The following is a 14,466-nucleotide window of genomic DNA, read 5'->3' as shown; positions in this document are numbered from 1 at the left end:
ATCTGTTGGTCAGTCCACTGCTTTGGTCTCGACTGAAATATCTCAAATTTTGTTGAAATGATTCGCATGAAAGATGGTAGAGACATTCATGACCCCCATAAGGTAAAGCCTGCTGACTGTGGTGATCCTCTGATCTTTCCTCTAGTGCCTCCATGTGGTTCACATTTGTAGCTTTGAGTGAATTGTCTTAAGAACTATTGGATTATGGGTTATTATGTTCCCACCACGATGGACTGAACGTTTCCTCTTGATTCATCATCAGGTTAAAATTTTAATTTGTCAAATATTTTAATTTTCAGAACCAAATAAAATTAAAGAGATTCCCATCAACCTCAGCTGTACTTCCTATTTAGTGCTACAGGCTTATTGTTAGCATGCTAACACGCTAAGATGCTGAACAGGCTAAGCATTATACCTACTGACATCTGCATGTTAACATATCAGCATGCTGATATTAGTGTTTTAACAGTTTACACATATAGATTCAAAAAGCCGGGAAAGTGCTTTTCATTGTGAATGAGACCTACGCAAAGGAACTCTCTACCATCTATAATGATTTACTGGGACATAAGCATGAAGAATGACATATTGAAAAAAAACACCCATATGTCGCCTCTAGGTAAATCAGCAGCTCAGCACATCCTTCATTTGGACAAGTTGTTGCAGCCTATACGTGTGTAAAGCACAGGCTACATGGTCACCAGCGTCTGTCAACCTATAAAGGGAGGCCTGTAAGTAAATAGGAAAACAATTGATTTGTCATTGTTTTGGCTCTCCAGCACGTTTGATTCAAAATTAAACAATGGCCTTAAAGTGCTGATTTAAAGGGGCCTCTGTGGCCTTTTATACAGTTTGTACAGCAGGGCAATGATTGTAAGCATACAGATGAAAAATCTGAGTTTTTGGAGTAGCCTGTACTTGATTGGCCACGTCAGTCACATGACCTCAATCCGACTGATCATGTGTTTCACCTGGTGAAGACCAGACAGGACAAGAGGCCCCAGAAACAAGCAGGAAGCCTGACAGAGCTTCACCAGAGAAGGATTTTGTCATCAAATATTGAACAAGATGACTTTATCTGTTGCTGTTGAACAGAGAGAGTGATCCCAGAGTGAATCTTCAAATTCTACACCTCTCTGGGCTCAGAAGAAATTTAGTTCCCTTCTTTGATGACTGAGGTAATTATTACATTCCTCTGGTCACCGTCCTCTCATTAAATGATTGGTTGTTGTCCTGTGGTGACTGTTTTTCTGAATTAGATATTCTTGGATTTAGTTTGTGTTCTCAAAACTGACGTTTTTCTGTTTGTGCATGTTTGTAGATGTAAACTGGCCTCGGTTGGAAATGTTTCCTCTCATATTTGTGTTTTTGAATTTGACACCTGAGGCACTGGAGTTAGGAAAACACACACACACACACACACACACACTGTCTCCCACAAATGGCATGCTTATTCAGCTAGTTTGCATTGGAAAAATATGTTTTTGTGGAAACACATTGGCTTCCTTCATCTGTGTTTTCTTCTGAGGATCATAGAGAAGATTCAGATCTGCAATATTTTCAGAATTTCACTCCACTTCCTTCTGGCACTTAACTCTGCCATTAAATGTCCGGTAAATCTCTAATGCAAGAGAGCTACATGTGAATCTAACTGGGAGACAAGGTTGCACACAAACACACACACCAGCACAGTAACAGCAGTGGTGGCGGCAGCAGCCAGCATCTCACGTTCCTCACTACAGATTTCAACAAAAGGGAGAATTTTGCTTCATTTCGTTCCAAGATTTCTCAGAGAAAGGGATGGAGGGGGAGAGCCAGGACGTTATTCATGTCTTTCAGTTCATTTGGCCGAGGCCGGTCAGCTCCCCAGACAGAAAGAGAAAACTTCTCTCGTGTTTTTCCCCCCTCCTCTCTTTTCTGTTTTTTTTTTTTTTTTTGTTCCCTTTCTTTTTTATTTTGGAGGCAGATTAGCAGGATTAAGTATGGCTCGCATATGCTCCTCCTCACTATTGGTATTCACCACGGCACTAGGCCTACCGCCACCCAGACTGGTGGACAGAGAGACAGAGAGAGAGAGAGAGGGACAGAAGGAAGGATGATGATGGTGGTGAGAGTCAAAGTTGGAAGAAAATAGGAAATGTCCATATACTTGTGTGTACTTTTTGGTTTAGCCCCCCCCCCCTCAAGTTTTGGTTTTAGGCCACTTCCTATTCCAGTCAATTGAAATGATAATACTACTGCATATAATGTTACTGTGTGCTTCCAAGTTGAGTCAACAGTTTGTTTCTATGTGACAGAGCACAACAACAGGCCCATAAAGACATGGATTTTCCAGTTTGGTGTAGAGGAAGTTGGCTGGTCTGCACAGAGCCTGAACCTCGACCCCATCCAGAACCTTTGGGATGAACCTGAACACCAACTGCGAGCCAGACCTTATCGCCCAACATCAGTGCTGGACCTCAGTAAAGCTCTTGTGGTGGTGCCTGACTGCAGCCACGTTCTGGTAAGAATCCTGAAATCAAAAGAGTGGAGGCCGTTAAAGCAACAGGCTTATGTTGTAGATATTTATTTCTTGAAGAGAACATATAAAATACTGCTAGGCTCGATTCAGGAAATGTTCTTGCCTGCCACAGATCACACAGTGAGTTTGTATCATACTGAAGTCTGCTTTGAAATGAATTTATTGTGTCTGTCCAGTGCTATTGTCTAACAATCTGGGAAATATCATAGAAGGAAATCGCTTATGACTAAACATGATCTGCCTATGCTGCAAACTGCTGGATGCAGGGCTGAAATACACTCATCATCATCAGTGGTGAACTGGCCTTGAATTTTGGAATTGAAATAGGCCTTTTTCAGTTTTCTCTGAAATTTGAGGATATTCACCTTTTTTTTTAATTTTTTTTATTTCTCTTTTACGAACCATAAAGAAAAGAAATCACAGTGAGTTCGGTATGATGTGTAAAAGCAGTTCTGCATAAATTGCTCATTAACCTACAGCTTAATCAGTTTCTCAAACTTGGGTAGGAACCCCATCTCCGCAGGATGTAGGCTGACTGATGACATACAGTAGCCTATATACATTTGATATAGGTTTATAATAAAAGTTCCAGATGTGGCCTGTTACAATTTATAATCCACTTGGAGTTCCTTAGAGGCTGTTAAACAACAATTTCAGAAATCTATTAGAAAAAATCAAAAACTTGAGAAACTTTATTTTAAACCTGTGAAAGTGATGAGCCTATCAGTACCAGCCTGTGAGGGACTGTCACAAAGCTTTAATCCTTTGATAGATGTCAATAATTTCTACTGTAGTCCTATGGTAACAATGATGATGATGTAAAAGAAGCCAGCTGAGGAGGAAGGTCTGTCTGTATCTGATTGTGAGTCCGGAGCAACAGTGACACTGTGGGAATGTCTAATGAAGCAAATGATGGCACAGATACAAACCCGCTGATTTAAAATGCCACTTTAACCGCCCTCATTACCATAATCTTATTTAACGGGAGTAAACACGCGAACGCAACGGACGAGGGAAAACAAGCAAATATAACGACTAGGGGGGGAAAAGCGAGGTGTGTGTGTGTGTGTGTGTGTGTGAACTTGATTTTGTCACTTGGTTGGCGGACTGATGTGGAGGTGACACCACCTGATTGACGGTTACGGCAACGGAAAATATTCGTTGCTGATTGGCTGCCAGGTGACCGCTGAAACCGAATTTGACCCCCGCCCCCTCCTGCTAAATCAGTCCGCAAGGTATAGGCCTACCAAACTACAGGTAACCATGGCAACAGCACAGAGTCTTTATTCAGCACACTAAGTAAAACTAACTACAAACTAGATGAAGGAATAAATAAACAATTTTCAAATTATTTGATTGTTAAAACACATCACTGTCTTCTAAAGTCAGTTTTTTTGTTGTTGTTTTTAAAATCTTTTTTTATTTTATTTTATTTATTTTTTTGCCCTGCCCACCTGCCCACTATCACAAAGCAGTGCTGTGTCCCAGTTCCCAGTGTGTTTTCTCTTTCTCCCTCTTTGGTGGGAAATAAAAACCCTAAAGAAAGTCAATCAGAAAATCTTCTGGTATCAAACTTGGTCCTTTTTGGATGGCTTGTATTGTATATATTAAAATACTCCTTCTAAAACAATTATTAGTTTAATTTTGATCCATAATGCAGATGCAGAGAAGTTGATATTCCGACCTCAGTCCTATGAAAACAGATAAACTTGTGGAGGCAATTAGAGCTGATTGCGTCTGAACGCACATTACAGTTTGTCGTGTTCCGGGACAAAGCTGCTGTCAGCTTCACTTAGTCCGGGAGCACATCACCGGTCTGGGCCCTTATGTCAGCCAGAGGCCCTCTGAGCGCCAGCAGCAGGCCACACTGCTATCGCTCTCTGCAGACTAATTGAAATGTTACGGATCATAACCGTTAAAAACAATTTTGCACACTTCATTAATTAACGTCGGAGATGCACTTTAACGGCAGCTGCTGGTCGACAGCGGGTAAAAACGGAAAACACCATATTTACTCCAAAACTGCAAGCAGGAAACATATTGCGCTGCTTATGAGGCTTCGACCCGTTAGTACTGTTCATTTGAGGAGGGACGTGATTTCATGCTCCATTGAGTTTACTGACAAAAATAAAGAGAGAGAAAAAAAAAGACAAACGAGGAACAAATTTCAGATTAAAATAATGGCGCGAATATTGTGTAGATTAATAAAATATTATGGTTTATTAAATTAAAAAAGTAAGCCTATTTAGATATATTCTTTGTTTGTGGTTTTGACACAAAATAAAATAATAATTTATGTAGATGATTAAATAAAATGAGGTCTGATTTATTGTATTATCGTTTCCGGATTCTTAATAAAACAAACAAATTACAATTAACTCCTGAAAGGAAAATGTTAATGTGTTATTATAATAAAATCCATGCACACGCGGGCCGAACATTTCCACAAGAAGGAGCCATATGTAGGAGGAAGTGTGTCTGATTTCACTTAATAGTGATGCTGTGTGTTGGTAATTACATCAGGCTGGAGGACCCTCCGTCAGACCCCTTCCCTCCCTCCCTCCCCCCCACCTCCCATCATCCTCCCTCCTCCCTACGCAGAGCTGATTGGTCGCAGGGTGGCAGCCGGGACAGACACTGCGTTGTCCTGGTGAGGCGGCCTCTGTGCGCCTCAGCCCGCTATAAAACCCTGCGGTCACACGCAGCCGTGCCAAATGGGCTGTCACATGCGGTTTGGAGTAACAAGTGGATTTGACATTTAGGCTTTCTCACCGTCGCGCTTGGAAACACTCGGTAAGTGATTTATTACTTTAGTAATTAGAGGTATTTTGCACAGATTTTTGTTTTTACCAGACTTTATTTGTGAAGCAGAAAAACGGTGTGGAAGAGACGTGTGGGAACTCACTGATAACTGACCTCTTATCTGATGATCCAATATCAGTAGAAGGATTTAAAAAATGATCAAGCAAATTTGCCAGAAATGTCCTTGTAAGTCGTGTTTACATATGAAGGTGCATTCAGGATAAATTGAATCCAAAGTTAGAAATTGTCTGTAGCCTACTTTTAAACTCAACTGATGAAACCACAAGAATTTATCACCAGTTGTTGTGACACCAGAAAAAAGTGGATTATCTTTGATGAGATTTGGGAGACGTTGGGGTTTCACTAAATGAACTTTCTCTCTCTGTGTCTGTCTTCAGAGCACAGTGCTGGACCAGAACCATGGACTCTGATACGAGCCGCGTGTCGAGCAGACCATCCTCTCCCGAGGTGGACGACATCTTCATGTCCACTCTGAAGAAGTCCGTGCACGGCTTCTCTGGCGCCGTGTCCTCCACACAGAGCGACTCTCCGTCAGACATCCCCGGCCTGCGCGGCCTCTCCGCCGCCGAGGAGGACGCCCTCGCCCTCCGGATGGCGTCCAAGAAAGACCGTAAACTGCTGTCAGAGAACGAGCTGCAGACCATCCGCCTCAAGATCAACAGCCGCGAGAGGAAGAGGATGCACGACCTGAACGTGGCCATGGACGGGCTCCGGGAGGTCATGCCCTATGCGCACGGACCATCGGTGCGCAAACTCTCCAAAATCGCCACCCTGCTGCTGGCGAGAAACTACATCCTGATGCTGAGCAACTCGCTGGAGGAGATGAAGCGGTTGGTCAGCGAAATCTACGGCAGCAGCGGACACCACGGAGGCTTCCACCCGTCAGCCTGTGGGACTATGACACATGCGGGGCCCGTGCCGGGACACCCGGCGGCCTCTCACGCCTCACACCCGGCGGTGCACCACCCGCTCCTCCCGCCGGCCGCCGTCTCCACCGCCTCTCTGTCCGCGCCCGGCATCTCCGCCGTCACCTCGGTCAGACCCCATCACGGACTCCTCAAAGCTCCCGCAGCCGGTGCAGGGCCGCTGGGCAGCAGTTTCCAGCACTGGGGCGTTGGCACCGGGATGCCTTGTCCGTGCAGCATGTGCCAAGTCCCGCCTCCGCATGTGTCCAGCATGAGCGCCGTCACCATGCCGCGGCTGGCCAGCGACTCCAAGTGACTCCAGACTGAATGGAAACGAACTTGTTTTGGGGTTACAGACTCTCTTCCTACATTATTACGCTTTTAATTTATCTTTTGTTGCTGAATCCGTTGTTGCATTCACGGAACCAGTAAAGACCAATGCATTGATTTTCCTCATGAGACTGTGGGGGTTTGCAACTAACTTAGTGTTTGATGGTAATTAACCTCAGTTGTAACAGGTGTTTCTTCACAGAGCTCCTAAAGCACAACGAAATTCATCTTCTTACTGGAAACGTTTGATGGCGCAGGCCTCTGTGTGTCTGCAGTTATTTAAAGATCAGATTGAATTAGTTGCTTTTCTGTTGTGTGGGCCTGCAGAGGGGAAAGGTCCCAACTTGAATCAAACCACAATAGAGTGTAAATATGTAGATGGATTATTCTGTTTAAATAGTCTGAGATATTATATATTAGAGTCTTGTTAATGTGTGGGAAGACTCCCCCACCCCTCACATGTTGCACCTGCTTTATTCTGTCTGTCTAATAACAACGCATCTCTCTCTATTTTGTGCCCAGATGGGCTGTCAGTCACTGCCCGAGCCACACAATGACCACTTCTTTATTTTTTTAATAAAAAAAGAAAAAAAAGAAAATGATATTTATTTACTTATTTTGAGTGGGAATTTCAGATGAATCTCTGATTATGTTGGGGTTTGAAATGTAAAATAAAGATGATTAATTGAAAAAGGGGAAAAGTCTTTGGTGATGTCTCTTTTTTTTTTTTTAATCTTTAGACCAAGGAGAACGTGTTGATGAGATTTAAAGCAGCACCAATGAAAATCAACAGGCAAACAGAGAAAAAGATCATTAGGCCTGCATCAAAAACTTCCCTCAGCAGTATTTCCTCACAGAATAGCTGAAAAACCTTTAAACAATTTCAGAATTGGTCTTTTTTGTGACATAATGAGACATAGCCTTAATGTAGCCAATGTTTAGCTTTAAAAAGACAAATACTAACCTGAAAAAAGACTTTATCATGATTATTATAATTTTGACAGAACCACACCATTGCTCAGACTATATCTGGCCATGGCCGAAAAGGTTTTTTTCTATCATAAGAAAGAAGGTAATATCCGTGAATAAATGAATTTTAGAACACCTACATTTCAGGAATCTTGGCTCTGAGATAATTTTATGATTTTGAACGATATGAAAACTATCAATATCTGCTGTCTGGATTCAGGAAATAGTCAACCAGGAAATAAAAATATCAGGTATTTGGTGCTTTTGACTTTTTAATACCTTTACTCTGAACCTCATTATTACTCCTTTGTCCATGTGAGGCTCTTTAGCCTAATAATTTTATGAATACGTCCATCTGATAAAGACTTAAACAAAATCAACAATTTGGTTGTCAATGACTTTTAATTAGATTAAATTAATAAAATAAACATGTTTTATATAATCTTAATATTTTACGGTACAGTGGAGTTTGTGCCCTGATGAAACAAACTTGTCCAGAGCTTCTCTCTCCTGCTGGATGTTGCTCAGATCACAACAACAGCCATCACACCAATCCTTCATACATCAGCTGGTTGGAAACGAGCTTCTTTTCAAGCACAAACACGATGTCACCAAACAGTGATGACTTTTGCACCTGTACGTCCAAAAAGAGGAAAGATATATTACAGACACTGATCACTTTTCTATTTTCTAACCTGTATAAAAAAAATAGGGCGATATCCACAAAATACTGCATCTGGAATTGTTATCTTTTGCAAAAAATCTGCGTGTAAACAGCCGCCAAGGACGTGTGCACACACACAAAAAAAAGTTGTGCCATAGCAGAAAGCAGCCAGTGATGAGTAAAGGCCGGTACACTTTAGGAAAAGGTAGCAGCTGCATAGCAGATTGTGCATGCTGTTGCAATGTTTTCCAAAGGCTTTTGAAGCTGGAACGATATGAACTAAATCTCTGAATATTCATGCACGCATTTGTTTATTCGTCTCATTACTGGAATTGAATTATTCAGAGTCCTTCAGCGTTTTGTAGGACGTTTCAAAGAGGAAGAGGTCATCCGGTGCAACACAGCAGAGATACAGTCTGTGTACAGGTGAGTAATAAGAGGAGGGAGCCTCAAACATATTAGAAAAAGAAGATGAAACCTTGACATTCCTTTACACGTTTAAATCCATCACTGTTTGACATATTACCATGTACATTCCTAAAAGCTGCTCTACAGTCATCAGTCTGAACACATCCACTCAGTCCTGAGAAGACGTGTTAACATCTGTGTGTGAGACTTTACACTATCAGAACTGTTTGTCATCATCCAAGTCATTTCACAATATTTGGAATTTCATACAGGTCATGTAAACAGCATCCAGTATCATATTTGGATATTCTGAATTTAGCATTTCCCAATTAAGACATGTGGGATATTTTGTGCATGTAATTGGTGTACTCCCTTATGCGTTTAGAGGCCTTTTTCCCAGCAGACATTTTTACGTGTCAAAGCTCAAGTGTTAATAATAACATTAACCATGGCTCTGCTATGTTCAAGTGTCCCAGTTAACCATGACAGTGTGGCAGTGCACGCACAACAACAGGATCAGCCATGATATCATTGTATCATCACCGCTGTGACACTTATAACTGTAAAAGCCATCACACACACCTGTAAACACACACCGTTCAGATTTGAATGGTGATTTAAATTTATCAGATTTGTTCAACTCATAACAAACGAACCGGGGGATTAAAACCGGTAGAAACACCCATAAAGCAGTTTCACCTCAAACAACAAGGATTCGCGGACTCTCTCAGGCTGACCGGGAGTAACTGGAAACTGAGACTGCTTACCTTTTGTTTCTTTAATAACGTATAACCCAGACGTTCAGCGGGTTTTTACCGACGGTGGAATTACCCGCAGAAATGTCCTCCTCTCCATAACATCGTACCGCGGGATTAAAGCCGGTAAACGAATAAAGCAGTTTCACTTCAAAAATCAGAGATTTGTGGAGCATTTTTTCGCGGACAAATCACAGGACGGGAGCTGAGCTGCCTGAACATTTGCCTGTCTCTTTTTTCAGATAATGTAAGACCCAGACGTACGAAAAATAAAACTTAAAATCCTTCATCTGGTTAAAATATATACTTGAAACCGACCAAGGTGTAAAAAGTGTATGTGGCTTACAAATAGATAAAATACAATGTTTTCAATTTCAATTTTTGGCAGGCAACCGCCACGCAGACCCATAATTACAGGAGGTATGACGTCATTGATGGGCGACAAAATGACACTGATTAAAAGTACTTCTTGTTTGTAAATAGTTGGAAACACTTGGGATAATGTAAGTACGCAGCTCAAAAAGTGAAGTAAATCTAAGTATTTGTTATTTTTAGTATTTCCGTTTTCCCTGACGTAACTGCTACATACAGTGATATTTTTGTCTTTTGCCGCAGTTTAGTGTTAAAATGTTGTTGGTATTTTTTCATGCTGTGAGATTTCCAGCCCAGCTTCACAAGTTTGTGATGTTAGGCAGTTTTCAGCTTTAAAAAAACAAACAAAAAACATAACTGTAAATACCATTACTCAAACATCAAATAAACATTTTGCATCCACAGAAAAATCCACTGTAAAGGACGTTAGTAATCACCTTACAGAAGACTTGATGGTACACAATTCAGTGCAGTTGCAATAAACAAATTCACTGTCTCTCAACCTGAAGGTTTTATTCTCTTTAGTTTTTAGTCCTTTTTGCCAGCTAGCTACAGTAGGCTTTGTACCGCAGTTTGTGTAGCTGAATGCCACATGTCTGATTCATTCCTGCCAGGGATGTTGAAAACTGTTCTGGAAAATGAAGAAAGAAACTGAAGTAGAAGTGCACATGCCTGGATGAAGAAAAACAGATACAACAAGAGAAGGTAAAGAATGGACTGAACATTACGGATTAATGATATCATACAGAGTGAGGAGTAACACAAAATAATCCAAACTCCACTAAATCATTGAGAAAGTCTGATAGTTAAGTTCTGCATGTGCTCCATCTGCAGTCTCCCGTCACCTTCACCTCTGATTTCGGCAAACCAGCTGCTTTGAGAATTAACAAAACAGTTTGATGGCACATAAAGGGATAAGTTGTAGGATTATTTGTCTTAGAACATCTGCTTTACCTCAGGTATCTTTTCCCCAGAGCCGCCCGAGCACCATTTGTCAGTGCAAAATGCAGTTAACATGGATCACAATGTATCATGTTGCAAAAATAATTAGACCTCCCTCTCCCTCATGATTCCCTCTCTTTAGTGCAAATTGCAACAATGATCTCTCCTTAATAAGTCAGATGTGCAGGAACATCGAATTCCAAGCTTCGCTGGTCAGGAGCTCACAATTACGCAATGAACAAATAGCATCTTAGAACGGTGTTATTTCACTGTAAACCAAGCAGAGCAGCCTCAGTGCTCTGAACTCTTGAGAGATGAACACATTTCTTTTCAAAGATATCGTTCAGACTTAAGTCAAACAAACTTTAGAGGCACTGCAACTGCATTTAACGTCAGTGCAAAGACACAAATAGACACATTTGCGCTGGATGATGCACATTGAGATGAAGATACATCAGTATGAGTTAAAAATGTTTCAACTTGAACAAAAAAGTTGTAGTACATTTTATAATATATTATTAAATCACCAAATGTTCAATTACTGTACTCCATCACAATGTGTCTTATTTATTTTTCCTAAAATATCTGCTCCTGGAAACTAAAGCACAATGTTTATGGTTATGTTAAGACACTCTCAGCGATACGATACGATAACATCTGACACTCATGAGAAAGTTTTTCCACGACACCCTCAGATAAACATGGTGCTAAAGTTAAAAGAGAAACTGACTGAGCAGCATCTTTTCAGCTCTGCCTGGATGATCTGGCCAATAGCAGCTGGGCTTCACATCCCTGTGACTAGATTTGAATAAACAGCTTCTCATCCACTGTTGGTGGCAGGCTGACTTATCCATTGATGCTGAGAGTCCGAGGTTGGTTCTGTGACAGTTTAAATATTCATAACTTTGGACAGAAGGGGAGCATCAGTCTTACACAGTTGTAACTGGGTTTAAACCTTCCTGAAAACACCGCACAGATGTACACCCTTTCAGCTCCGCGCATCATGTTGTGTTAGCTGAAAGGATTAAAGATTGGTGGGACGCATCAAAGGTGGCGGAATAACAGAAAGAGAAACATAGTCTATGATGGAGCAAAGGAGGAATAAGGGAGAGAAGATAAACAAACAGAGGAGCTGTCAGAGACAAAGGCAGGATTTAACACTTACAAGGGAGTAGATGGAGCTCTAAGGTGAATATGAGACCTCTGAGGTCACTCTTTCCCATGGGACTGCCTCATCTGCTCACTCTTTACCAACATTAAACACTGTGATGTACTCGAACACACACAGAGAAACACTGACTGTATGGGATAGATAAGCAACAAGTGGTGGCTTAGCGAAGAATTCAGCTACTTTTTCTTCTCCTAAGAACGACTTGATGTTTTTCTTATGTCGCTGTGGGCCAGTTAGACGACACAGTCCCTTCAAATGACTCAGGGCAACAGTTAAACCTCATCCACACTACGACGGAGTTAGAAAAATAAGTAATAAATAAAACCCACATCAACATCCAAGTCGTACATAAAGGCTTGTCAAGAAAACATCCCATTATTCAAACTTGTAATGTGCACACATTATACCGAGAGTTGTCGCCCCTGTATTGTAGTCGCATCATTGAAATGAAAAAGGAAATTAAGACGATATGAGATATTTTTTGTTTCGTTACAAATCTGTAGTGGTTCAATAATAAGTGAAAATACAAACAAACTGTATAGCTGCTTTCTAATTAACTGAGATGGTGCTCATTTTTTATTTTGTTTAGACACAAATTCCAGTACTTAAATAAAATCTGCCACTGGTTTATTGACATTTCAACTTTTATTTTTTGGAGTGTGGAGTGTGTGTATTCCTGATATCCCCAGCTCTGAGTTATAACTAGAAATCTGACATCACTGATTTCTCCCACCCCGCTGCTTGTAATTATAATGTGTACAATATCAGTTGAATATCGCAAGTCTCAGAAAAGCACAAACATTTTTGGTTGCATGATGTCAGCTAAAGTCAATCACAGAGGGCTGTTAAATGCTAATTTAAGAGCTATGTTGCTAAACTGAGCATTAACAGTGTTTTCTCACATGACCTCTGCTGTTCCATATTAGATGACCGGCTTTTTGTGTTTAATTAACGATTGTTCCTTGCAGCCATTAATTGTATGATGTTAGCAAATATGTTAGTAGTTTGTATTATTGTTGATATACTAGATTTGTGTTTCACTTTTTACTTCGTTAGAGCTTATTGGCGGCAAAATGGGTCCGTTTGAGGATCAAATAAAGAAGGGGAAAGCTGCACAATCACAACTCTGATACAATATTTTTATTTCAAATATTTTGTCTCTTCTTGTCTTCTTCAGGATTCTTCTTCTTTCTTTTGGATCTAAACAACAGAGAAGCTGAAGGTAAGTCAGTAACACTATACAACAGTAAAAAGCAGAAACACAACAACTTGAGTTGTTTGGCGACTGGAGGCTCATCAGCATCTTTGTCTCATGTGACGTGAAAGGGTCATGATCTGAATCAAACCAGAAAAATATCCTAGTCCTGAACTGAATGTGAGCTTCAAAGGACAGTAAACGAGGAAGCAGAGCGGTGTGGAGAAACTTGGGGAAATTTGAAGACGAGACGAGCAGCAGCGTCCTGCATTAGTTGCAATGAAGTGGGAACTGCAGGTCGGCCAAGCTGGAGACGTACAGCCTCAGTGTGGTTTGTGCTATAGCGGTCAAACTTTAGTTCGCAGTGGGGCGGCTATACGGCGACCGCTGAATTTCATAAATATTTTGGTGCTCTGAATTCATTTGAATATATTTTAGTTTGAACTCAGATGTGTGCACCAGCTTCCCTGCGTGTGGCGACGGCACACAGTAAGAAGCAGAGGTAAAGCTCAGAGGTGCTGGAACTCATTTAAAAATATATCAGGAGATTACTGCAAACTAAAGTTAAATACTTAAAACACCGCTGAGTGGTGTGTGTGTATTTGTGTGTGTGCCTAATAATCTATGAAGAGCAGCAGATGAACTACTCGATCGGGTGGATCAATGTGTTTAGTAAAAAGCCCAAAGGGACAAAGACAGAAGGGAGTGAGAGAGAGAGAGAGAGAGTAAAGGAAAGCGAGAGAAACAAAGCGAGAGAGCAGAAGATCCATTGAGTGTGTTTTTTGTGGCCGAAGAATTGTCCCCAGTGGCTTTGAAAAGAGGGATAATCCTGTCAAGTAAGCAGACCTTTTGGATATTCATGACTGGCCGAGCGGCTCGGCGGACTGAAGGAGGACACAGTCAGGATGGGATTAAACATCAAAGTGCATCTGAGGAGCGCAGGACTGGGACGTAGATCAACCAATGCAGAAACACAGAGGTATCGGAGGGGTGCGCTGGGGGCCAGAGGGGACCAGTTGTCTGGTGGGTGGACAGCATTTTGACTCCAGGATGAGGGCCTCCTAAATGCAATGGTGTATGCACCTGCCCCCAATCTGAGAAGTATATCCATACACAAGCATCCATTTAGTAAGGAAAATTAAGTTCTCATCATTGTCATCCTTAAGTCTGTCGAGCTGCTGAGGAGGAGACACGATCCCATCCACATACTCTTGTGTAGGTTTACTCTAGGCTTCTTCTTCATGGTTTGGACAAGACTCCTTCATTCTTAATGTTACAGCATACAATTATCTACTTTCAACTTTATGACAACCATTTGAGTGTTTGTCTCTTTCCCTGTTTCAACATGACAATTCTCCTTGCGCACAAAGTGAGCTCCATAAAGAAATAGTTTTTCCCAGTTTGATTTGGA

The 14,466-nt window shown here is 41.3% G+C and overlaps 1 protein-coding gene across 1 annotated transcript; it reads left to right on the top strand.

Moving 5' to 3' along the window:
• The first annotated feature begins 5,244 nt into the window (after nucleotides 1–5,244).
• olig2 (oligodendrocyte transcription factor 2) lies at nucleotides 5,245–7,231 on the top strand. The gene is made up of 2 exons (XM_022741055.1): nucleotides 5,245–5,314; nucleotides 5,722–7,231. The coding sequence occupies exon 2, from the start codon at nucleotides 5,744–5,746 to the stop codon at nucleotides 6,563–6,565; it is 822 nt and encodes a 273-aa protein (XP_022596776.1). The 5' UTR covers nucleotides 5,245–5,314; nucleotides 5,722–5,743; the 3' UTR covers nucleotides 6,566–7,231.
• The last annotated feature ends 7,235 nt before the right edge of the window (nucleotides 7,232–14,466 follow it).

The sequence above is a fragment of the Seriola dumerili genome, unplaced genomic scaffold, assembly GCF_002260705.1.
Source record: "Seriola dumerili isolate Sdu_G_001 unplaced genomic scaffold, Sdu_1.0 BDQW01000052.1, whole genome shotgun sequence".
NCBI lineage: Eukaryota > Metazoa > Chordata > Actinopteri > Carangiformes > Carangidae > Seriola > Seriola dumerili.
Note: the sequence above shows the minus strand (reverse complement) of the source record. Positions and strands in the feature narration are given on the sequence as shown.

Coding starts and splice junctions, on each gene's coding strand:
- olig2 (XM_022741055.1), top strand. CDS start 5,744: ATGGACTCTGATACGAGCCGCGTGTCGAGCAGACCATCCTCTCCCGAG.